Here is a 25,422-nt window from a genome sequence, read left to right as displayed (position 1 = left end):
ACACAGCTTAGATGTGGTAGAGTCAGGATTTGCCCCCTCTGTCTTAGGAGGAGAACCCTTCTAGGAGGTTGGCGGGATTTTTTTTTTTCCTTAGTGTTTTGGCCTTTCCAGAGCATGTGCACATTCCATTTCTCCATGGTAACATCTGTGATGGCTTCTAACAGGAAAGGACAGAGGAGTTTGGGTGGAAGTGGGACTTGAATCCAGGTGCCCAGATCCAGGTGCTCAGTGACATCAGAGAGGCCCGCTTGCTCTTAGCACCCCTCGGTTTGGGATGCATCCACTGGATCCCACACAGCAGCCTTTGGCTGGAGCAGGGTGTGACTGCGGATCCTGGAGATTGGCCACCAGGGGCCGCTGTAGTCACACCCGGGTGCCTCCTCAGAGGAGGCCAGAGGGAACTTGGAAGCAGCCAATTTAGTTGGAAAGAACCCCTAGCTGAGCTCCCCATTGGGTATGTCCCCAGGCTGTAAGACTCGGGAAGTCCCGCACCTCCCAACAACGAGAGAAGGAGAGAAGGTGGCCCAGATCTGCCTGGGGAGAGTCTAGACCTAGTTGCTGTGTGCCCTCAGGCAAGTTGCCTTCCCTCTCTGAACCTCACTTTTGTCATTTTCAAAATAGGGGTACTCACTCCCACTTGTCGAATGAAGTCTTCCCCTCTCTTCTTGGGGGTCCTTTCCACTCTTTGGGCCTAGGTCAACACGGTGGACAAAGACCAACTAGGATGTGGTGGCCCCAGAATTGAGGCCCAATGACTCCAGGCCAGGGTTGGATTCCAGCCGTTGCTCTGCCACAAATTCATTAGGAGTCTTTGTGCTGCAACCGGGGAAACTGAGATCCGCACATCACCAGAGAGAAGGACTTACTCAGTTTCCCTAATTGCAGTACAAGAGGTAGGACTCAGTATTTCCTGAAGTATTTGTTCTTTGGGATATTAGTGGATAGAAACAAAAACTTAGGTAATCAAAAAAGTTAGGGAGGGCACCTGGACAGCTCAGTCGGTTAAGCGTCAGACTCTTGGTTTTTGGCTCAGGTCATGATCTCACAGTTCATGAGTTTGAGCCCCGCGTTGGGCTCCACGCTGACAGTTCGAGCCTGCTTGGGATTCTCTGTCTCTGCTTCTCCCTTGCTCGTGAATGCGACTCTCTCCCTCTCTCTCAAAAATAAATAGGAGCTCGTGGGTGGCTCAGTCAGTTGAGCATCCAACTTCAGCTCAGGTCATGGTCTCACAGTTTGTGGGTTCGAGCCCCGCGTCGGGCTCTGTGCTGACAGCTCAGAGCCTGGAGCCTGTTTCAGATTCTGTGTCTCCCTCTCTCTCTCTGCCCCTCCCCTGCGCATGCTCAGTCTCTCTCTCTCTCTCTCTCTCTCAAAAATAAACATTAATAAGCATCCGACTTTGGCTCAGGTCATGATCTTGCAGTTCGTGAGTTCTAGCCCCACGTCGGGCTCTGTGCTGACGGGTCCGAGCCTGGAGTCTGCTTCGGATTCTGTGTCTTCCTCTTTCTCTGCTCCTCCCCCCGCTCACGCTCTGTCTCTGCCTCTCAAAAATGAATAAACTTAAAAAAAAATTAAAAATAAACAAACATTGAAAAAAAGAACTAAAAAAAAGTTAGGGAAATGCTGGGTTAAAAGGATGGATACTTTGCCTGAAGGACTTTTCAGAGCCTTTAATATGCTAATATGATTTGGGCGTCTCCAAGGGAGAGGGAGAGGGATGCATCTGTTTTTGGACCTCTTTTTACAGGGGAACGCACTTTCCAAGGTGAAAGCAGCTGGAGTAGGTGATGACAGAAATAACACACCTAACTTTGGGGGCATCTTCTCTAAAGCGGACTCTGTTCCCTAGGGGACTTGGCCACCTGTTTCCTATGTTCAACCGCACACGGTGATAATGCGGTAATACCAGTCTCTTTACAGTGGAGAAATAGGCAGCTCAGAGAGGGGTGGTCACTTGCCAAAGGCCACATGCTCATGAGGGGCAGTGTCAACCTTGGAACCAGGTCTGTCTGATCCTCTAACCGCTAGACCCCACTGCCGTCAGGCAGGTCCCTCTCACAGGGCCCATTTGCCCTGTCATTCTGATCACACATCACCTGGTGACATCCCGTCCTTCAGATGCCACGACCTCCTTTGACAGATCTGGAATCGAGGCCACACAAGTCCCCCCAGAGTCACCTATGGGACTAGTGGAAGAGTTACTGAAGCCAGTTTCCCGGCCTCCTCCCCTCCAGCCACCACAGTCCTAGTGAGCTGGCCGTGCTGGTGATTTAAACAGAAATCCTTCAGTCCACCCGCCCCCCTAGCTGGGCTCCACCTTCCAGGCCCGCGCAGGGGGCGGGTAGGACCACCAGGGCCCTTTAAGGGAGCCTGGGATGCGCAGGCGCAGTGGGACAGGGTGCACGTGTGGGGGCGGAGTCTCGGCGCAGCTGGAAGCCCTAGCGTAGGTTCGAGGTCGCTGGCTGCTGCCGGGCAAGTTCAGGGGTTGACGTGGTCTCAGGTTCCCCTCTCCAGAAGTGGGGAGGGGCTCTGAAGGCTGGCACATGGGTCAAGAAAGCACAGAGCTTCCCGGAAAGGTGAGTGTCCCCTGTACCGGACCCTCCACTGAAATATTTGCCCAGGCTCTCAGGCCCCTCGCGGGCAGCTCTGGAGTCTGTAAGATGGGGTGGTCTTGTAGCCCTTGTTAATGAAGTAAGTGCTAATAATCCTCGAAGTTCCGTGCCAGCCACGTGTGGCTACCGCGTGGGACAGTTCAGCTCTCAGGGGTGTGAGCCCACAGCAGGAGGAGGAGCCTGGGGTCGCCAGGAGGGGCTTGGAGACAGGGAAGGGCTTGCACAAGCTCTGGTTGGGGAGGTGGGGGGGGGGACAGACAGAGGGCAGATTGTCCCCTCTGCCCCTTCACCCAGCACCACACCCTGCAGCCGGCAGTGGGGGCCCCAAGGCTGGACCTTTGTGCTGGAGCCCAGGGGGCCACATCTGGGGCTTGGTGGTAGTTTATTGTTCTCCGCAAAGCGCGGCAGGTCAGAGGTCAGACTCTGAATCAGACAGGCCTGGGTTCGATCCCAGCTGCTTCGCCCTCCTCCGGCCTCAGCTGACGCCGGGCAAAGCGATTGCCCTCCCTGGGGGCGTCACTAGCCTCACCTGGGACACGGGGACGTGCACCCGTATCGTGGTGAATGGTCGTGGCGACTAACACCGTTTAGCACCGAGCCTGGTGACCAGTGTGTCTGGGGTGACTGTGGGCCCTTGGTGATTGTAGCGTCGATGGTAACGTCGTGGTCGCCTGCACTGCGAGGCGATGATATAAAGGGCAGGGCTGCGGCATGTCAGCATGGTGATTCTGGAAGGCTCTTCGCGGTCAGCTAGTTCAGCTCCTGGGAAGAAGGAGCCCGGCCAAGGTGCCGGGGGAAGCCGGTGCTAGGGCAGGGCCAGAACCCCAGCCGGACCCTGGGGCCGGCCCCAGTGTGTCTGTGCCACGTGCCCCCACCGCCCACGGCGCAGGCCCCGCCCCACAAAGGTGGAGCCTTTCCCGGATAGGAGGCGGGTCCTCAATCTGCAATTCCAGCATCTCTAAATGGAGGGACCTGGCTCGGCCTGTGGCTCCAGGCTTGCCTCCGTGTGCTCCCCTGATGCCCCTGGCCGTGGGCCCAGGACGTGGGGACCTGGGCTACTGGGAGATCACGTTGGTGCGGAGGCGGCCCCTGGGAACAGCTGAGCCACAGGCTGCCACCCAGCCCTGAATCTAGCCCTAGACCCTGTCCCTCTGCCCCTCTCCAAGTTCCAGAACGGTGCTTTCGTGTTCTTGAATTCCCTCGCTGGTCCAGGGTCACTCGGAGGAACAAAGCTCCGACTCCAGCCTGCTTCTAGCTCACTCCAGAGGCTGGGCCTTCTGGGCTGCCCACCTCCAGGGACCTCCCCGGCACTGCGCGGCCCCAGGCCGGCCGCAGCTCTGTGTGAGGGCGGAGGCTGCCCGAGCCCAGCCCGGGTGCGGGGCCTGACGCTCCCCTCCTGTCGGTCCGCCAGGCCATCCTCAGGTTCTGCGTTCTCATCCCGTAAGATGGGGATGACTTTGTTGCATACGTACCTGATGCAGCTGCTGTGAGACTCCCATTTCGGGAGGTCAGAAGAGCTCTTTGTCAATCGCTCTCTGCTTCCCACTTATGATCACCCCCAGCGGCCTGCCTGGCAGTACTTTCTCAGCTTGTCACCAGCAGGACCCCGGGGCTGCTCCCCAGGGCGTGACAGTGATGTGCCGAAGGGCCTGGGTCCCGCCCTGGCGCCCAGGTGGGGCTCCGAGCATGGGAAGGGAGGCCTGCATCAAACAAACTGGGGGTGGGGCTCCTGGGGGCTCAGTCAGTTAAGCGTCCCACTTGGGCTCAGGTCATGATCTCATGGTTCATGGGTTCAGGCCCTGTGTCGGCTCTCTGCTGTCAGCACACAGCCCACTTCAACAAACTCTGTCCCTCTCTCTGCCTCTCCCCTGCTCGCTCTGCCTCTCAAAAATAAATAAGCTTAAAAAAACCAATTTAAAAACTTAAAAGAAATAACAACAAAAACAAACTGGGGGCTCCCCAGGTCCCCCAGGCTAGATGGCGGGCTCCCCTGCCCGGGGAGAGGGCAGAGACAGGATGTGAAAAAGAGTCCATGCTGTGGGGTCCAGACCCCAACTTTTCAGAATTGCTGTGTGACCTTAGGCAGGTCACCTAACATCTCTGAGCCTCGGTTTCTTCCTCTCAGACACCTACTACCTTGCAAGCATGTGGCGAGGCTCCAGTGAGATACAGTGTGTACGAACACGCCCAGCACAAAGTTGGGTGCCTGATGAATGCCAAGTGTCCCGGGGTGGGGGAGTCTGTAGATCTCCAGGCGCGGGGGCCTGGAGTGGGTGTGTGCCGGGGCTGGCCAGGGAGAAGGTCACTGCCACAGCCACTTTGGCCTGCGCACGGCCATACTGCCCCGTGGACGCTTGGAGCGGGTCAGGCACAGGGGAAAAGCTGGGAAGGCATCTCGTGATGCAGGGAGACACCATCCCCAGACCACCTCGGCACCATTCAGGGAAGGAGCCAAGGGGCCCGGGCTTGGTTCCGTCTCAGCCGCTCTGTAGACCGGTCGCCGGCCACGACCCAGCGGCCTTCCGCCTGTGTGCGGACATGTAAACGGGGTAAATGACGGTGTCTACCTTGAAAGAGCTGGAAAAGGAAATGAAACACTGAATGCAGAGTGGCCGGCGGGTGCCAGGAGGTTCCTGGCCTGCTTCCTCAGGGCTCCAAGCCCGGTCGGCAGCGGGGGAGACAGCCCGTTTCACTCCTGAGGGAGGGAGGGAGGGAGGGAGGGAGGAAGGAGAGAACAAAACAATTCCACAGCTGAGACACCATCTGTGTTTTCCTTTTTTTTTCTTTCTCTTCGTTTTTAAAACAATATAGTGCAGACTGCACTTCTCACAGTAGAATATAATGGTCAATTTTAGTATAAAAAAAAAACATTCTCAGAGATTTGTAAATGCACTTAGTGCTCGAACAGGCCTTGGAGAGATACAGTACCGCTTCCGGAGTGCCAGAGGGGCCGGGACTTGGGGACCGAAGAGGGGGCTCCTTGCCTGCCTCCCCATGGTGTGGGGTGGGCCTTGGAGGGCAGCTTGCAGGAAGGGCGTTGGATCGGGTCTCCCGGTTAAAACCAGTAGGTTGCCTCTCACTGGCTCTGAGGAGAACCCCTGAGGAAGGCAGGCCAGGGTCCCTCTGACTGGTGTCTAAGATGGCAGGCCCACCGTCAGCCCCTGTGGTGCCTTTGTGCGAATAGGAAAATGGCGCCCCTTCCTCAAGATTCAGAAAACTGCCGTAACAAATATACACGTCTAGGATGCAAATGGTGTCTCCTTGGACGAGGTGCCCTTGTGCGGTGCACAGCCTGTACAGCCGTGCCCAGCAGCCCTGTAAGATGTGGAGAGAAAGGGGATGGTGGTAGTACGGGGTCTGGAGGGTGGGGATGGGGGTGTAATTCTGTTTGGGGAAGAAATGGGAGGAGGGAAGGAGAATCTAGAGGAGGAGGAGCAGGGGGACTGGTGGTCCTTGGAGCCTCTCTCAGAGTGGTCTTCACTTGGATTGGCCAGTGGGGGACACTGTAGGCCCTGTGACTTCCTATACCCCCTCTCTGCTCCTTTTCCAGGAGACGGGGAGCCCGTGGGGGGAGGAGCTCTCTGACCCCTGGGGGCTGCTCTGACCCCACCCTGACTCTGGACCATCACATTTCCTCCTGTGTCCCCCCCGTGGCCTGAGCCCCTCTCTTGGGAAAGCCAGCAAGAACCATTCCTGTTTTAAAGTGGTTTCTCTCTCCCTGCCTCTGCCAGCTTGGATGGAGGAAGTGGTGGACGTCAGTGGTGGTCCTGGGCCCTCCCCGTGTCCTCGGGCAGCCGATAGCAGGGAGGGGCCTTGGGGAGAAAGGTGGCCCCGCCACTCCCCATCAGGTGGCCGCACGGCAGCAGCCCGCCCGGCTTCCCTGTGGGCACCCACGGGCACTCGGGCACAGGGCGAGGCTGGGCGCCCCTGTGCGCCGCCCACCCTGCTCTGCGGCCTGCCTTCCCGCTCGACGCCCTGTCCGTCTGTCCACGCGTCCGCCGGGCAGGCCTTATCTGTAGACGGGCAGGCGGATGTGGGCGTGCTGGTGGTCGAGCAGCCGGGGCACAGCCACGGTCTCGTAGCCCTTGCCCAGCATCTGTTCCTTGATGCAGGGCGGCCGGATGTCATTGATGAGATACTCCAGCGACTGCAGGCTGCTGCTCAGCACGGCCGTGTTGCACACGCTCTTGCTGGGCAGGCCCGAGAGGGCCTCCACGGGGGGGCCCGCCAGCTCCCGGGGCGCCCCCGGCCCCAGCTCCGTGACGGCCACGGCCGCCGCCGGGTTGTAGCAATCGCTGGTGGGAGTCACCAGCACGCTGTTCCAGGGGGCGGCGAAGTACTGGCCCACGGTGAAGCCGGTGGGCAGCCCCATGGCGCAGCTGAGGGGCGACCCGCTGGCCCGCTCGTACACCCGCCCCCCGCACGCCTCGGGGGACTTGCTGGCCGCCGTGCCGCCGCTGTAGGCCCTCAGCGGCTGGGGTGGGGGTGGGGGCGGCTTCTGCGGCCACAGCAGGTAATCCAGGCCCCCGTCGGCGTACCCTGCAGGCTTGGTGGCCCCAGCCAACGTCGAGGCCGCCGTGCCGCCCTGGCCCAGCTCGGCACCTTTCCGGCAGTCGGGCAGGCCGGCGGCAGCAGCCGAGTAGGCCATGCCGGGGAAGCTGGGCACGGGGCCGTGCTTGGCCGGGCTGGGGTGGGGACCGGCTACGGCCTGGCAGGCGGCAGGCGCGGCGCCCGGGGCCTGGCACTGCTGGTTGAGCTGGTAGAGGATGCTGTGGATGGAGGGCAGGTTGGAAGGCGGCAGGGGCAGGCCGCGGCCAGGCAGGGGGATGACGGAGGCGGCGGTGGCGGCGGCCGCGGGCAGGCCGGGTGGTGGGGCGGGTGCCTCGGGCGGCTTGGGGTAGGCCAGGGGCCCCAGAGTGCTGGGCGCCGGGTAGGGCGCGATGCCCACCTGCACAGCAGCTGGTGACAGCTTGGTCCGCTTGCCCTCGGCGCTCTTGAGCACGCTTTTGGCAGGCCCGGCAGGCGCGGCGCTGCCGGAGGAGGAGACGGCGGCCTTGACAATGGCCAGCAGGCCCTGGTAGCCGGCGGCGTGCTGCGGGTAGGGGCTGTAGCGCTGGCCGCTGGTGTCATAGCCGTTGACCGTGCGGCCCAGGTGCTTGTGCTGGGGCACCCGGATGTTGGTGGGGAAGATCTTGATGGACAGCGGGCTGTTGGCCACCTTCTCGGCATAGGCGTCCAGCTCGGCTGGGCTCGGGTAGCGGGACGAATGCATGGAGCTGGCGGCCGTCTCACCTGCGGAGACAAGCGGAGAGGAAAGCACAGGTGAGGGCTGACCCCGCGACCCGGGGAGGCGGTGTGGCCACAGCCCTGCCACTCCCTCCTCTGGGTCCCCATTTGCCCCCTCGCCCCTCCGTTTGTCCCTTCCAAACCCCAGAGCTTCGCCTTGGGTGTAAGGTACAGAAAGCAAACTGCATGCATCATAAGCTGAGCTTTCACGGACGGAACGCGCTGGGCCGAGCGATGGGTCACTGCCGGTCCCCCCAGAGTGTCGCCTGCGACTCCGCCCAAGCGCACAGCCGTCCTGACTTCCGATGGCAGCGTCTGTACACGCGGGCTGGAATCCCGCCAGGCATCCTCGGCCACATCGGCCTCTGCCACCCAAGGTGTTTTGTGAGGTTCACTCAGGTGGCCGTGGTTCGCGCTTCCTCACGGCCGTGTGGTCCTCGTGTGGACTCCTCCTTCCTGCTGCTGACGGCATTTGGGTGGTTTCCAGTTTGGGGCTGACACACACACACACACTGCCACGCTTCCTGGTGTAGGAGCACCCAGTGAGTTCTCTTGGGACTTTGCCCGGGACGGGGATTCGGGGCAGGTGAACCTGCAGCTTCAGGAGACGACGCCCCACGCTTTGCCAAGGAGCCTGTGTCGGGCCGCGCTCCCCCAGCGGAAAACAGGAGTTCCGGGGGCTCCGCACCCTCACTGACGCTTGGCGCCCCGTCTTCACACCACACTGGTGGCAGGCCCTTCCTCCTATTTCTTCGTCATCCTCTCTGCGCCTCCCTTGGCTCATCTGTAAAATGGGACGATGGCCACCTGCTGACCTCTATGGGATAGTTAAATGTGTTGCTATGTGGACAGAGCCCAGCACAAGGCCCGGGACAGACAGGAGCTGCTCTGTTGGCTTTCGGCGGTTGCTCACATGACCTGCCTTGATCAGCAGGCAGGGGAGGACGGGTTTTAGCCACAGTGGCTGCCCGTCCCATCCCCAAGTCTGCCTGTCACCTACAAGGCCAGGGTGGTAACCACTGCCTCTTCTGCACGCTGTCATTGTGGGGCCGGAGGCTGCACTTGGTGTGACAGGCTGACCGTCCTACCGGCCACCGTCCTGGGGGAGGTGGGCTGCTGGTGGGCAGACCCCCCTCTTCCATCCAGAGCCCCTCCCCGGGGCCTGAGACATTCCTCAGTGCTGCCCAGGACCCTCCCGAGGTGGGGAGAGGAGGGTGGGGCGGGGCGGGCTGTGGGAGACAGATGGGAGGTCTCCGGATTTTAGAGCTGGCTGGCCTGAGCGGAGTCCTGCCTGGCTGTGAGGCTTTGCGGCTTGCCTGACTGAGCCTCCCCACCTGTGAACCGGGGATCATGATTGTGTCAGTTGTGCAGGGTGGCCTGGAGTGTTGGCTGCCAAAGGGGGTGAGACACACAGTCGGAGTTGGGAGATGGTCACCTGTCTAGGCCCTGGGGCGAGGGGCCCCTCCCTACAAGGTCTCTGCAGCACACTGCCTTTCTCCTGCCTCATGAGACCCTTGGGGCCCACCGGTGACTCCCAGGGGGAACTTGAGAATGGGGTGCCTCAGTTTCCTCATCTGTAAAATGGGAGGTGATACCGCCATGAACGCCGCCTCCCAGGGTGGCTGCGAACGTTCATGAGTTGGGCGTGGTGGAGCGCGGGCAGCACCGGGTGCTCTCCGAGTGGGAGTGTTGACGCCCTCCCCATCTGCTTGGGATGAGGGCCGTCCTGGGGGCGGGAGGGCAGGGGCTCGGGCTGCCCTTCCTTCTGGCCAGCCCGGGAGGTCCTGGCACTGTGGCTGGAGTGGAGTGCAGACCCCACCTGCCCATCCCTTGAAGGTCTCACCCCACATCCCATCCATCCAGAGCCTCGCCCCTGAGCCCCTTGTTGGGCTCACAGCCGGTCAGAGTGAGACACGTGCTGTGATGGGAAGGCTAAGGCATTTGGGGATGGGGCGGGGGCCTCACCCAGCAGGGCTCTGGAAAGCCAGACAGCGTTCTGGAAGAAAGGGCATCCCAGTGAGGGCGATGTCAAAAGGGGTGAGGAGAGGGGACAGCAACATATTTCAGGCAGAAGAAACAGCACAGGCAGAGGTCCAGAGGTGAGGAAGCGTGTCCTGAGGGAGGAACTGTAAGTAATGTGGATGAGAGCAGAAGCCCGGATCAGGCGTGTGGAAGAGGAGAGACCGGCGGCCTGGGAGGGCAGGGGGCCAGTGCAAAGGGGCCTCCTCGCCGCAGGGCAGGGCAGGGGAGGGGTGGGGCACACATGCGTGTTGCAAAGGTCATTCCCTTCTGCCCTAAGGTGCAGGAATGTGGTCTGACCTGGGCAGGGCAGCAGGGAGGGAAGGGGCAGGCGGCACTCAGCATGCCAAGGAGACCAGGGGAGTGCCCCTTCATCCCTCGGGCCTAATTCGGGGCCCGGCAGGTGGAGCCGACCCCTGGCTGGCCACAGGCCCGCATCCTGACCCTGCCCGGGGCAGCCCCCTCCCTAAGTGGCCTAAAATAAACTCGGTGTGGAGAATGGAAATGTCACTTTGGCCAACGGGGGAATCTTTCTCTGAGATTGGATTTAAACTACATTATACAAGCAATTTCATGGGCACTTAGCGCCGCTCGGAGAGTCCCGCAAAAAAGGGACCAGCTCTTCATTTACCAGCCATAAATCAGCAGTTGCTATAATGAGCACAAAAATGTCACTTTTATGCAATTTTACAGATGAACAAAACTGGTGAAATTAACTGTGGTAACCTACTATAGTCAGCAAAAGCGGCTGCCGGGGAAAAAAAATTATATCTGTATGTATTTTTGTTCCTCTTAAACCCTCTTCCCAAGCAGGTTTCTGCCATTGTGGTGTGAAAACTCATTTGTCCTCACCATTATACTTTCATTTGGAGTTTATCTTGAGTATCCAATGAGCCACCAACTGTGAAAATGATTAAATCTACAAAATCTATCTAATGGATGGAATAAATTAGGTGTTTAAAACCTTTAAGAAGAAGAAGAGAGCGGGGCGGGGGGTGGGGGGTTGGGAATAAGTACTGCCTGTTACTGGTTCCCATTCACTGAAATGAGGAGCCCATCTGCCCCCCTGCTGGCCATCAGGGCTCCAGGAGGGTGGGCTGGTCCCTGCAGCACTTGGGGGAGTGGATGGAGCCTGCCCTCTGGTGAGCACGGAGCATGCGCTAGACTCTGGGCCTACGGCTTTTCTTGACGTCTCATTTGGAGCACCTGACCACTCAGAAGTGAGCGGTGGTCCCCACTTTACAGATGAGGCAGCAGATGAGTCAAAGCATTCGGCAGACAGCCACCAAGATGTGCCACACCCCTCTGCATCACTATCACCTCTTGGTACTCATGCCCGTGTGCTGCTCCCCCCCCCCGCCCCCAAGTGGGGCTGACCCAGGTGACCCGTGAGGTCCTGTGGACCCAGCCAGGGCCAGATCACGGAGGCGCTGTGGCTTCCTCCTCACTCACCCGGATCGCTTGCTGTGGGGGAAGCAGCCCACGGGGGAGATGAACGGGGGTCTCCCACCCACAGCCATGCGAGGCAGCCCCGGTCGAGCCTTCGGATGAGTACGGTCCCGGCCAGCATCCTGATTGCAGCTTCATGGAAGACGCAGAGCAGAACTACCCAGTTAAGCCTCTCCTGAATCCCTGATCACAGACCATGAGTGAGAACACACGTCTGTCCAGGTCTCAAGCTGCTAAGTTCTAGAGTCACCGGCTACACAGCAACAGATAACTAGCAGAGGCCCCTGTTCTACAGATGAGGGTATGACCTCAGAGCTTCCTAAGACCACGCCACGGGCAAGGGGCGGTGCTGAGACTGGACCCGGCGTGTCTTCCTTCCAAGTCTTCATAACGCTCGCCTCACGAGGCAGGCCCCCGTGAAGCCAGGACACTCGAGAGGCTCTCCCTCTTCCATAGAACTTGGGGGGGGGGAGGGTGGGAATAATCCAAAGGAGGGACCCCGGAGGCTCCGAGAGGCAGGAGGTGAGCCGTTAGAGGTCACAGGCCCAGCAGCTCTCACCCCTGCCCTTGGCTGGCTGCTAGGGCCTGCCAGCCCACGGCCCTGAGTGGGTCTCGCCCGGCATGTGCTCAGGGCTCTCCGGTGTCTTGAATGGGAGTGCCTTTGGGTGGGGACATGGGTGTGCCCCTGCAGGTCACCGGAGTCCCCGGTCCCAAACCTGGCCCAGTTGCGCTGAGGCCGTGGCTGCCGCAGCCCCTGCCTTGTGCCTTGTTCCTGAAGGCTTTCTCCTGAGCCACCCTGGGTGCCTCACACCCAGCTTTTCCCACCAGGGTTCCTGGAGGGGGGCCCAGCCACCAGTTCAGTGCTCTTGCACAGCCCCGTGTGGCCATTGTGATGACACAAAAAAGGCCTCACAGATGGCACCAGCCGAGCCGGCTGTCTCTGGCGGGCTTCTCAGCAGCGGTGAGGATGGGGGACGTGGGAAGAGCGCTCACAGGGTTAACGGGTGGCAGGGGAGGGGGCCTGTTGGGGGATCCCAGCGCCTCTCTTCAGTGCTACTCCCTCCCTGCCTTCTCGGGTCCCCCCAGCTGGGCTCCATCAGTGCCTGGGCTTGGTCACCACGTGCCAGGGACTCGTCCTTCTCCCCCACCAGGCTTGGGCTCCCTGAGCTGGCTTGCTCACTGCGGAGTCCCCGGTGTCTACAGGACACATAGTAGGTGCTCGGGAACGTCTCAATGAATGATGGCGCTGTGCCCAGACGGACCCGTCCAGCCTGGGGGCCCCTGTTCACTGCCAGTCATGACACTTGGGAGGAACTAAGCCAAGCGGACAGCCTCGTGGAGAGCTGCCTCTCGGAAGCCTCCCCTCAGCCCCGCATCCACCAGATGCTTCCTGGGCCCTCGTCTATGCAGGCACTATGCAGGGCCTGGGAAAAGCAGCAGTAACCAAAGCCCAGGCAGAGTCCCTGCCCTCACGGAGCCGACGGTCTCGTGGGGCGACAATCCTACACGTCGAGTCAGGCCGCAACCAGCCCCGGAAACAAGGATAGAGTGGGTGTGGTAGTTTTAGGACACGTCCACGAATTCTCCCACTCCTCCCACAAATCACGGAGGTCGCTTTTCCTTCACTCGAACAGGAAGTAACTGGGCAACTTCCATTCTACTGAGCAGAGCGGGGCAGACACGATGTTGTGTGGCTGGGTTGTTGCGGCGTGGCTTCGCCCGGAGCCCGAGGTGGCTCTGTGTCGGTGCCTTGGGGCGTCCGCCCCTGGAACCCAGGCACTGTGCTCTCGGAAGTCTAGGTCACGTGGAGAGGCCACGTGTGGGTGTTTTCTCGGCCGCCAGCATCAACCACCTGATATATGAGGAAGCAAAAGCCTTCAGAAGGTTCCAGCCCCCAGCCTGTGCCCTGTCCGTACCCCTGAGCGTACCGCACGGCTGTCGGAGGCCACTGACTTTTGGGGTAATTTGTTGTGCAAGCACAGTATCAGAAACAGCAGGGCACAGGGGACGGGGCAGACCTGGTGGAGGGGTGTTCAGTGTGGACTCGGCGATCGGCGAAGAAGGTGTCTCTGATGATACGGCCTTGGAGAGAGGGCGGGAAGGTGAGCGAGTGGGCCGTGAGGCTGTCTGACGAAGAGCAGTGTCCGCAGGGGGACGGCAGGCAACAAGGCCAAGGGGCGTGGACGAGGTGCGTCTGGGGAAGCAGAGCCAGCAGGGAAGGCCCGTAGAAGATGGACAGGGTGGCGTACTTGAGGACCTGGGCTCCTGGTCCACGTTGGAGGGTGGGGACCAGAGGAAGAACGTGACCTACCTTGAGTTTTGATGGGACCCCTTGAGCTACTGGGTGGAAAATAGGGCAGGAATAGGGGCATCAGGAGGAAGTCCTGGGAGCAGCCTGTCCCCACGAGACAGAGCACCCAGCAGGTTCTCAGCAGCGATGTGCTTTGCTGGGCATTGAGACTTGGGTTCTGGAAGGCTCTGACGAAGTGGGCACAGGTATAGAGTACAGGTATGTGGAAAGAGGAGGTGACAGAGGGGCTGTACTCAAGAGCCCTCCGTCTCTCTCCTTCCCTGTTGAAGCGTTGGGGGGTCAGATCAAGACTGAAGAAGAAAAGAGCCGCAGATGCCAGCATGGCCCTGCCTGGTGAGGGGGCGTTTCGTTTCTTCTCTGTGCTTTTCTGTCGTTGCCAGTGGCTGGCCGTGACCTTGCGTTGCTTTAGGGTGGGGGACAGGCGCACAGCTCTCCTTTCTCCCAGGGCCCTCCTGCCCTTGACGTCTGCGTCGCGCAGCCTGCTTCAAACCCTCCTCCTCTTCCCTCGGCCTTGAGCAGCCCGAGGCCCTCCCTGTCTGCCCGCCTGGGCGCCCGTCACTGTCCGGCCGCCTCTGCTCCCAGGCAGAGCATGGAGGGCGGCTGGCAGCCTTTTGAAAAGGCATCATGGTGCAGGGGGGCAGATGGGGGCCGAGTCCCAGAGATCTGGATTCAGATCCCGGCTGTGCCACACACGCACCGCGTGGCTTTGGGCGGGCCACGACCCCTCTGGGAACCTCCGTTTTCTCGTAAAATGGGGACGCTGCTGCTATTGCTGTCCTTGGAGAATTTTTGTGAGGACCATAAAGGGTCCTGTCCTCAGTGGGTGCTGTAGTTGCTGGTGGTGATGAACTCACTGGAGCTCCCTCCACTGTCTCCAAGTCCCCGGGGGGGGGGGTGGTCGCTGTAAAACCCTCCGGTGGGCCCCAGTGTTTGTGAAATCTGAACTGCTCAGGATGGTATTCGAGGCCCCAGCCATCTGACCCTGACCTCTCTCTGCAACCCTCCTTCCGCACAGGCCCCTGGACACACACATGGTGGCCCCCGGGCCTCCTCTCACCAGCCGACAACCACCCTCCCTTGAGTGTGGCCCCAGGCCAGGCATTGTGCCAAATCCTTACAGCCCCGCCCTCCTGAAGTCCTCACGGCAGCCTGGGAGGCAGCCCTGGGTTTCAGAAGAGGTGAGACATTCAAGGAACAGGGTGTCAAGCGGGGATTTTTGCTGAGGACTGAAGGACAGATGGGCCGGGAATGAGCCCGAAGGCCCAGGCGGGGCAGGGACGGAGGTGAGGTGCACAGGGAGGCCGTGCCCTGCCCGGGGGCGTTCACCCTTGAAATCAGGCTCCGTCACTGAGTGGGGCAAATCATACACCTGGCGGGTGGGAAACGGCCCAAGGACCGTCACTTTGAGAGCTCTGGTCACACAGAAAGGATCCGTGAGCCAGGATCTGAGCCCTGGCCATGTGTCCCCTGGGCACCACAGACGCCGTGGCTTGGGATGATTCTCGCACACCGACACGCATTCCCTCCGTAACCAAATTCCCACTGGTCCTTTAGAGCCCGGCTGGAACGAGGCCTCCGTGTGCTCCCCTCCCGCACACACCCAACTCATCCAGTCTGCGTCCGCCTGTCTCCCGCGCCCTGAGACACCTCTGGGTCCTCCCCGGTTCCTGATTGAGAGTGGTCAGCCTGGGGTTGGGTGCAGTTGTCCCAACAGTGCCTGGAGCACAGAAGATGCTTGGATTTCGTGCTGGGAGAATGAAGTACGAAAGGTTGCTTATACCCGCCCTGGGTAGCTGGCTCCGGCGCTCCCGGTCTCAGCCGGGACATACCCCCCACCCCACAACGGGCTCCCCAAGCTGTAACTGCCTGTTGACTTGTCTCCAGGGCTAGGTACCGAGGCCAAGCCCCGCACTTTCTCACCACCCTGACGCCTGAAAAAAAAAATGTGTGGAACCACGGCAGGTGCTTGGAAAGTGCTGCCGAGTCCAGAGAATTCTCTGTTCTGAGGACTCCGAGAGGCTGAGGGGCAGCAGGCAGACAGCACCCGACTCCCGTGCATGGAAACAAAGGCACCCACCCTGTGAGCTGGGCTGCCCCTGCCCCGTGGCCCCCATTAAAGGAAATTTAAAAGGCTGGCTGGAAGTGCGGATGAGCCGTCACTGCCCTTACGTTAATGTTATGAGCCTTTTACAGGTGCGTTAAAGAGACGTGGTTATTAACGAGTATATTAAGCCAATTAAAAGCGGCCCTTTGAGTGGGATTTAATGTGGCTACAGGGAGACGGGAGAGCGGGACTCGGCGGCACCGCATCGGGAGGGGGAGAAGCAGGGGTGGAGGGGTGAGGGCTCTGCTGGAGAGACCGCACAGGGCACAGGTGCACAGCTCGGACTCTGGCAGGAGTCAGGCCGTGGCGGACAGATGCGCGGTGTGACCGCTTGCTCCGGGTGACCTTGGACAGGTCACTTAACGTGACCCCGTTTCTCATCTTTAAGGGGACGAAGGGGTGGACAGATCACAGGAGGCTGAAGTCCATGTGATACTCTGCCCTGTAAGGTGTGCGGTACCTGCTCACCAAGGGGCAGGTTGAGGAGGGTGTGGGGGTGGGCGAGGGGGTGGGATGCCAGCGCAGAATTCCTGCCCCCATGCTCCAGGCTTCTCTGTGGGACTCCAGGCACCTTCCGGGGCTACATCCTGGCGCCTCCAGGTGCCGTCCAGCTGAACGCAGGCTCCTGCTGGTCCACTGGACACACTCCTGCAGAAGCCGTCCCCTTGGCGGACCCTGGAGTTCGTGACTGAAATGGAGGTAACTGCAGCTCTCCCGTAGGAGGAGAGGGAGGGCTAAAGGTATGCCAGGCTCACAGTAGGCGTTCAGCAAACGTCCCCTCTTTTCTCCTGCGGTTGCAGATTTTGCCTGTTGCCTCTTGCCTTCGGGCTCAGGAAGTCACAGCGGGCATTACGTTGTCGAAATGGGGGGAGGGGTGTCCCGGGCTGCTCCGGGGCGCAAGGGGTCCCTGGGCACAGGGCCTGGCCCGAGCCCACAGGGAGGAGCAGTCTGCATCTGCATTCCCCTTTGCTGCCGACACTCTGCCCTTGGAGGTGGCAGCCTCCTGAATGCTCAATTAACGTGACACTAATTAGCTGGTGGCACCGGCAGAATCCCTAATGAGGCCGCCCAGGAAGGAGGGGGGTGCGTGGGGAGGGTGGCTGGGCCGGGGCAGATGCAGCTGTTCTCTGGCCTCCGCTGGGAGGGATGTGGGGAGAGACAGGGGTGGCAGCCAACAATCCTGACCTCCCCCCAGCCCACTGACCGGGGTGTGAATCCCGGTGCCCCCATTACTAGCTGGGTGACCTCACGGTGGTGACCCCGTGGCTCCCTGGCCTCCATTTGTCCTATGAGAACAGAGTGAAGGAAGATTAAATGAGAAATCTTGGTACACAGTGGATGCTCAGAAAAGGCTGGCCACCTGGCTTCCAGCTCTTTCTAGGCCAGCCTAGGCAGTGCAGGGTGGTGGTTATCACTGGGCGCTGCACAAAGGAGCCTCTCATTCTCTAACCACGTGTGTGCATATGCATGCAGGTTCTCACACACATACGCGCGCGCTTAGGGCACACACGTGGAGCCACTTGTGCCCAGATATTCAGGGACATCCTGTTCACAAAGACCAGCAGGTGCTCACAGGCACACACCTTCCACGCCCTGGTATCCACGCCCTGGAGCGGCCGACGTGGGCTTTAATGCTTCCCCAGCCGGACCTTCCTGACTCTCGTCGTCTCTTTCCCTTTGCTGCTCCCTGACTGGCTTCTGAGAGCTTACTTCTCACCGTCTCCCGGTACCCAGACCCTGGCTTTGCTGTTTTCCCGACCCGCCTGCGGCATCGCTGGCCTGCCTGTCTGCCCAGTGCCCTTTAGAACTGCTGCCTCTTCTCTCCTCCTTCTGGCCACACACACACACCCCCCTGTCTGTCTCCATCCAGGACAGCGTGGGTCTGACTCATCTACCCTTCCCTCCCCACTCACCCTGCCCCTCCCCATCGCTGTCTCTCTCTGCAGCCTCGTCCCTGGCTGTCTCTACTCTGGATACTGGTCCCTTATAAGTGCTGCAGACACCCTCTCTCTATTTTTGGCTAGTCTTGACTTTTTTTTATGGTGTATTTTGCCGAGCTGCAGTTTTTAATTTTAATGCGGTCCAATGTGTTTCCTTTATTTGTGCTTTATTCTCCCTCTCCATTTGCAAATCCTTCCCGGTGGATACTCTCCATTTTCTTCAAAGAGGGATAAGGTTTTGCATTCCCCGGCCCCAGGTTTTTAAGTCTGTCTGGAACTCTTCTTGCCGTGTGGTGTGAGGTAGGGCTCCGACGTCTTTCATTCCCGCACTGCCTGTCCGTCCCCAGGGACTTGCAAGGCCTGCTTTGTCCCGGATGGAGCTCACATGCACACTGACCCATTTCTAGATGTTCTCCTTCCTGCCCTGGTTCCCTCTGTCCCTGTGCTGCTCCCACCACCTCAGCCGTAAAGCCAGGGAGGCACTAGCCCGGTCCCCTGTCCTAATACTACTTTGATAAGAACAAAAGGCCAAGAATGGGCAAGGCACAGGTGACTTTGCTGACCAAGTCAGCTTCTCAAATTATACACCCCCCTTCCCCAACACACACATGGTCAGGATTTAAGGACTGGGTTGACTTTTTTCCATACCAAACTCTGTCTGTGTGCATAATCTACATCCACGTTTATTTAGGTCTTTAAAAGATATCACTGGATTGGGGCACCTGGGTGGCACAGTCAGTTAAGCGTCCGACTTTGGCTCAGGTCATGATCTGGTGGTTCATGAGTTTGAGCCCCACATTGGGCTAAGTGCTGTCAGTGTAGAGTCTGCTTTGGATCCTCTGTCTCCCTCTCTGTCTGCCCCTCCCGTGCTTGTGCTCTCTCAAAAACAAAAACATTTTAAAGAAAAATCACAATATAAATTTTTCTCCACAAAGGTCATTTACCTCTTTTACCAATTTATTTTAGTTCCTTAATAAATTGTAATAGTACCGTAACTTGGATAAAGTGGACAGTTCCCAGAAAGATGCAAACTACCCATCTGACTTAAGAAGAAACAGAGAATCTGAATGGACCCGTAACAAATGAAGAGGCGGACCTGGTAATCAGAACACCACCCACAGATCAAAACCACAGTGAGCAAGCACTCTGTGCCCAGCAGGACAGCTGGAATCAGAAAGCCGGGTGGCAGGTTTGGGTGAAGATGTGGAGAAACCGGAACCCCGTACACTGCTGGTGGGCATGGGCGAGAGCACAACCACTCAGGAAACCGTTCAGGCACTTCCTCAGGAAGCTAAACACAGAGGGGCGCCTGGGCAGCTGGCTCGGTTAAGCGCCCGACTCTTTTTTAGCTCAGGCCACGATCTCACGGTTCCGCGTCTGGCTCCAAGCTAGGCACGGAGCCTGCTTGGGATTCTCTCTCTCCCTCTCTCTGCCCCTCCCCCGCACAGGCATGCTTTCTCTCTCTGTCTCAAAATACATAAATAAACTTTAAGGAGCGCCTGGGTGGTTCAGTCGGTTAAAGCGTCCGACCTCGGCTCAGGTCATGATCCCGCGGTTCTGGAGTTTGACCCCCGCGTCGGGCTCTGTACTGACAGCCCAGAGCCTGGAGCCTGCTTCAGATTCGGTGTCTCCCTCTTTCTTTACCCCTCCCCCACTCAGTCCCTATCAAAAAGAAACATTAAAAAATTTTTTAATTATTAAGAAAAGTTAAACATAGAATTGTCTTGTGCCCGAGCAATACCACTCGTAGGTTTACGTGCCAGAAAAATGAAAACCTACATCCCCGTGAAAACTTGTACGGGAACGTTCCGAGCGGCATTTCACACCATCGCCCCTGATGTGGAAACACCCAAAAGCCCTGTCGGCTGATCGGCGGTGAACCACGACCCGGCCACGTAACGGAATGTTACTCGGTGGTGACAGGGAGCCGGGTACGGACACCTGATACTCCGTGGATGAACCCAGAACACACAGGGAGTGAAAACAGCTGGACACAAAAGGCCACACAGGGTACAATTCCATTTATACGGGACATCAAGAGGGACCAACGCAGAGACCGAAAGTAGGTCAGGAGGTTTCGTGGTTGCCTGCAGCTGGAAGGTGGCTGCGGCCAATGGGGACCGGCTGGTGATGGGTGTGGGGTTTCTGTTTGGGGCGATGAGGAAACATTTGGAAATTCAGTAGTGGTGGCGGCTGCACAACCCTGTGAATTTACACTGGAAAGTATTCACTAGTGCACTCTGAGTGGGTGAATCGTATGGTAGGTGTTACCGTCGGCGTAAAGCAGTTGCCAAAAAAATCGGTAATGGTATCTTTTTTTAAAAATGTAATTTCTAGCTCTTTGTATTTGGTGTAACGTAGGAGCCAGCAAACTGTGGCATACAGGCCAAGCCTGGCCTGCTGCCTGTTTTTGTAAATAAAGTTTTATTGGAACACAGCCGCGCCGATTCATGTCCGTGAATCTGCGGCTGTTTTCTTGCTAGCTACAGTGTGACGGAGCTGGGTAAGTTACCGTAGACACTGGATGGCCTGCAGGGATGAAAATACCAGAAAAGTTGCAGAAAATGTTTGCCAACTCCCGTCGTAGGGAACACGATTGCGTCTGTGCGCCGCTCTTGTATCCGCAGTCTTGCTGACTGACTTCTTTGGGGGTTTCTGTGCAGTTAGTTTTCCTTCTTTCTAGTCCTTGTAACTTATTTATTGTTCTCGCGCTCACTGGGCCGGCCACGACCTCTGTGCAGTGTGGAAAGGCGGTGATTCGGGTCTTCGTCTGCCTCTGGTCTTAGCAAGCCTCGGGTTGCTTTGCTGTGGACTGTGGCTGGATCCGCTGTGACAGAGGAAGCTGCCTACCTTCCTAGTTTCTGAGAGCTGGTTTTTAGTTGGCAAGTCCTAAAAGGGGGCTCGCTCGTGGCCCTTCGTCTCTGAGCCTCTCTCCTCTCCTAGGCATGGTTCCCGGGGCGGGGGCGGCACCGGACCTTCCTTCTGTCCCCAGGCTGCACTCCGCAACAGCTACATAATTGAATCTGCTACCAGAGGTTTGTTTTTAATTTTATTGGAATTTTAAATTGCTTTGTTTCTTCCGTCTTTTATTAGTGCCAGTGGAAGCAGGTGCACTGGCAGGAATGTCATGGGGCTGTGGTTCTAGCCTTTTGGGGTCAGGGTTGGGGCGGGGGGATGAGGGGTGGGAACTGGGGAGAAGAGCCTCTCCCTGCTCCTCCTGGGTCAGCGAGCCCTTCCTCCTGTGAAGATGAGATGGGCCAGGAACCTCTTGTCCCTTTGTGGGTGTAGGGAGGGGCTCCCACTCTCCGAGGGAGGTGGGGCAGGTAAAGTGTTGGAGCCTGCTGCCAGGCCCTGGGGGTCCTCTCCTGTTCTTATCTTCACATCACAGTGGAGTTAACAGGCCCACAAAGGGCCAGCCACTCACTTGTCCAAGAACACACACGCCCCATTCACGGCACAGCCAGGATTTGACCCCCAGACCATCTTGGTCTCAAAGCCTGTGCCCTAGGGGCTTATGGGAAGGAGGGCAGGGTGGGTACACTGCTCTCACCTATAAAGGAGCAAGAGCGGTGGCTCACATCAGTCTCCTGGGGCAGCTGCCTCAGCCACTCCCTTCTCAGATGGCAGGTCCCTGAGAGCCACCCCCCAAGCCCCTACGGTGCCTCGCCGGGGCGCTCCGCACAGCCTGAACTTAGAGCGGCGGTGACTCAAAGTTGATGTATCAACACCATGATGAGAAAGTCAAATACTTATTAGCAGGGAAGGCCCCGAGCGGCTGAGAAAAACAGGCTTCTGTCCCAGGTGTGGGCAGGTCCTGTTTGGGACCCAGGGACTCTGGCCCGCTGGGAGTAGCCCAAGATCTTAGGCCTGAGGTAGAGGAGGGGAAATGGACTCCCCTGCCCACCGTACACACACAGACACATCTTTTTTCCTTTGTCTGCAGGTCACTTTCTCCAGTCACCCGGCATAGGCTACAAGAGCCAACTGCCCAGACTCCTGGACAGAGGGCCACCCACACTCCTGACTCCTCTGTCTGTCTGACCTCAGGTCCCAGAGAGGTAAACGGTTTGCTGGCCATGTTCCTGGTATGTGTGGCTGCTGTGCCTCGTGCAGCCTTGTGTCGTCAGGCTGCTCGGCATCCCATTTTACAGGAATGGAGGGAGGGACTCTCAGACTGGGCCATGTCTTCCCCCGACCAGGCTTCTGACGTTTTATTGTCACAGGTGGTCAGAGCTGGATGGCTTCTCAGGTCCACCTGCCCAGACGCCTTGCTTTATAGAAGGGAGAACACTGGCCCTACGAGGCTGACCAACTTGTCCAAGGTCACACTGCACATGGCCCAGTTGAGACCTCTCTTCCGTGGTCAGAAATGCAGCACAGCCCACGGTCTGGTCACAGAGCTCAGGGAGAGCCCTTCCTGTCTCAGTTCTGTCTGAGGGGCCACAGGCACAAGAGGGTCTGCCTTAGGGCCTGACTGCCCCAAAGTCATGTCCAGGAGGAAAGGGCAGGAGACGACTCCGCCAGTTGTCCAGGCCTTGACCAGCAGCAGGGCACCCAATTCAATTTGCTTATCTCCCTTCCTGCCTCCCTCTTCCCTGTGCTTTTCAATTACAGGCAGAGTCAGTATCTTTTCTAGTAAGTACAAAGATGTCAAAGGGTCTGAGTGAGCCAGAGAAGAAGGATGTCCTTGGTGGCCCTCCACACTGACCAGTACAAGTCTTGGAGCAGAAGCACAGACTAGTCCGGGTCGTCATGCCTCGCCCTGCCTCCAGCCAGCTGCACAGGAGCAGTCATGGGTGAGAACACACATTCTTTGAGCCAGTAAGTCCACCACGGAAGAATAGATGTTTTTTCACAGACACACGTGCATGTACAAAGATTCATTACAGCACTGTTCAGAATAGCAAGAGACTAGAAACAACCTAAATGTCTATCAGAGAGGGATGGTTAAAACGTTATTCTTTAGCCATGCAATAGAATACCATGCAGCTGTTAGAATGAAGGCATTCTTTCTGTCAGGTGGTGAATGACTGCCGGGATATACTGGTAAGGAAGAAGGCAAGGGATTGAGAAGGGGAGGAGGTATAAGAGGTATTTAATGCTTCTCCTGCATGTGTGTATTTTTCAGGAGGGTATTTATGAAACTGCTAACACTGGTTTCCTCTGGGAAAGAGAGTTATTTTTCATTTTAAATTCTCGCTCTTTCTGAATTGGGTGCCATGGACAATCTATTCAGTGAAGTACTTAATATAACAAAAGAGAACATGTTCTCCCTGGAGATCCTATAAAGGAGTGACGGGGACTAGGCATTAAAAAACATTCCTTGAAACCAAAGCCCCCCCCCCCCAACAATTATCTATCATTATTCGTTTTTTTTTTTTTTTTTTTAACGTTTTTTTATTTATTTTTTGGGACAGAGAGAGAGCATGAATGGGGGAGGGGCCTAGAGAGAGGGAGACACAGAATCGGAAACAGGCTCCAGGCTCCGAGCCATCAGCCCAGAGCCCGACGCGGGGCTCGAACTCACGGACCGCGAGATCGTGACCTGGCTGAAGTCGGACGCTTAACCGACTGCGCCACCCAGGCGCCCCTCATTATTCGGTTTTTGATAAGGCAAGTTATTTCTCTATACTCCTATCTCCGAAAGAACACCAGCAGAAGACCCTCAATTTTGAGGATGTCGATATAATAACTTCTCTTCCTACAAATAACCCCCAAACAACATGAAGCAAAAATGCAAGTTCCATTTCTGGCAAAACTAGGTGATAGCTAACCCCCTAAACAACAGGTGGACAGGCTCCCCAAAGCAACAGAGATCAAGTGGGGCTGAGGGAGGAAGCAGAGAGAGAGAGGGTGCCGTGGCTGTAGATTTCAAAAACAGCCAGTAGTGTATCCTTCCCAACTGTGACAGATACACCCTGTACAAATCTTAACAAAATCTAAACCCCTTCTTTGCCGCAGTGGAACCAGGGATGCATCAGCTGGTTATAGACCTTCCCTAGACCCACTTGGTTCTGAAGAGCAAAGAAGGTAGGGCTACATAAGAAATCCCACAAATAAGCCATACTTGCAGGAACCTGTGAGGCAACTGGCCAGAAATAGCCTCCTCCGGTGTAATCAAAATTGAACCACTACAGTACTTAATCGAAAGGAAAATGAGAAGGAAAAGCAAAGCCGAAGTAAAAGCTGGCAAAAAAACAAAACAAACCACTACTTCCCATCAGAAAAATGTAGCCACAGAAGAGATGAAGATTATAGTTAAATATTTCATCGTGAAGGAGAGAACTTAGTAAACAATGGTTTCCATAAAGCAAAACCACAAAGAAGATATACAAGAGGAGAAGAAGAAACTTACTGTAAAAGCAAAAGGGGAAAATGGCGTGCATAAGGAAAACAAGGCACACACAAAAAAAGTAAAACGAAAGGCAAAAGACAGCCAATCTGTGCTTAACTAGAGCCCCCAAAGAAGGAAACTGAAATAATACAAGCCTTGGATCTGCCTGTCAAAAGGGCACGGGTACTGTGTTCTGGGAAAAAGATACTCTGAACATTCAACCCCAAGACATATGCTAGTAAAGTAATAACATGAAAGATATGGAAAGATCAAAGTAAAATACGAAGAAAGAAGAATCAGGCTTCAACTTCTCCATGGCAACATTCAACATTAGAGGAGAATAGAATATGGTCTGCAAAGACCCTCAAGGAAACAAAGTGACCCGGGGATTATTTCTCCTTCACTCAAGCAGATAGTCGACAGACCTTTCTGAACTTGGGAACTCTCGAAGTGCTGTTCACGTGAGGCCTTAAGCCATATACAAGTGGACCAACTTTGGATGATGGGAAACTGAGGCACAGGAACTGGTGGTGAGCACTGGCCCTATTTCTCTCGGAGACAGACTGAAAATAACTGGGCGTAGTGATGTAACCACCATTCCGAGCCCTGGGATAGAGTAATGGTACCGCTAATAACAAAGCGGGGAGGGAAAGGAGGGATGGCAGTAGAAGCGCAGATATCCCCATATTTAATAATTGGGAATAGAAGATATCCTTTCTTTTTTTAATGTTTAGTTTTGAGAGAGCATGAGCAGGGTAGGGGCAGAGAGAGGGAGACCTAGAATCCAAAGCAGGCTCCAGGATCTGAGCTGTCAGCACAGAGCCCAACACGGGGTGAGAACCCATGAACTGTGAGATCATGACCTGAGCCGAAGTCAGATGCTTAACTGACTGAGCCACCCAGGTGCCCCAAAAGATATCCTTTTTAAAAAGTTGTTTTAAAGTTGTTTTGTTTTAATGTTTATTTTTGAGAGAGGGAAAGAAAGTGTGAGCAGGGGGAGGGGCAGAGAGAATGGGAGAGGGAGATTCCCAAGCAGACTCCCCACCATCAGTGCACAGCCCAATGCGGGGCTCGAAGTCACAAGCTGCGAGATCATGACTTGAGCTGAAATCAAGAGTTGGACGCCTAAGGGCACCTGGGTGACTCTGTTGGTTAAGTATCTGACTTTGGCTCAGGTCACGATCTCACAGTTCGTGACTTCAAGCCCCGTGTCAGGCTCTGTGCTGACAGCTTGGAGACTGCTTCCGATTCTGTGTCTCCCTCTCTCTCTCTCTGTCCCTCCCCCATTTGTGCGTGTTCTCTCTCTCTCAAAAACAAACATTAAAAAAGAGTTGGACGCTTAACTGACTGAGCCACCCAGGCATGCCCCC

The 25,422-nt window shown here is 57.1% G+C and overlaps 1 protein-coding gene and 1 long non-coding RNA gene across 6 annotated transcripts in view; one reads left to right on the top strand and one right to left on the bottom strand.

Annotated features, from left to right (window-relative positions):
- The first annotated feature begins 1,519 nt into the window (after nucleotides 1-1,519).
- LOC111557283 lies at nucleotides 1,520-24,879 on the top strand. 2 transcript variants are annotated; one of them, XR_006587834.1, is made up of 5 exons: nucleotides 1,520-2,573; nucleotides 16,326-16,477; nucleotides 20,662-20,753; nucleotides 21,662-22,514; nucleotides 23,680-24,879. It is a non-coding gene; the product is annotated as an uncharacterized LOC111557283 (long non-coding RNA). The 2 variants fall into 2 exon arrangements; XR_006587833.1 differs by lacking the exons at nucleotides 16,326-16,477; nucleotides 23,680-24,879 and having other exon boundaries at nucleotides 21,662-22,579.
- Nucleotides 5,367-25,422, bottom strand: part of FAM222A (family with sequence similarity 222 member A) — a 55,813-nt gene continuing 35,757 nt past the window's right edge. For 3 of the 4 annotated variants that reach the window (XM_045041327.1, XM_045041328.1, XM_045041329.1), the window contains one exon: nucleotides 5,367-7,901. In XM_045041327.1, the coding sequence (XP_044897262.1) occupies nucleotides 6,619-7,901 (1,283 nt within the window). In that variant the 3' untranslated portion in view covers nucleotides 5,367-6,618. Of the gene's footprint in view, nucleotides 7,902-11,366; nucleotides 15,566-25,422 lie in introns of those variants that run through there. The other variant, XM_045041326.1, reaches the window with a different exon arrangement.

The sequence above is a fragment of the Felis catus genome, chromosome D3 (assembly GCF_018350175.1).
Source record: "Felis catus isolate Fca126 chromosome D3, F.catus_Fca126_mat1.0, whole genome shotgun sequence".
In the NCBI taxonomy this organism is placed as follows: Eukaryota; Metazoa; Chordata; class Mammalia; order Carnivora; family Felidae; genus Felis; species Felis catus.
Note: the sequence above shows the minus strand (reverse complement) of the source record. Positions and strands in the feature narration are given on the sequence as shown.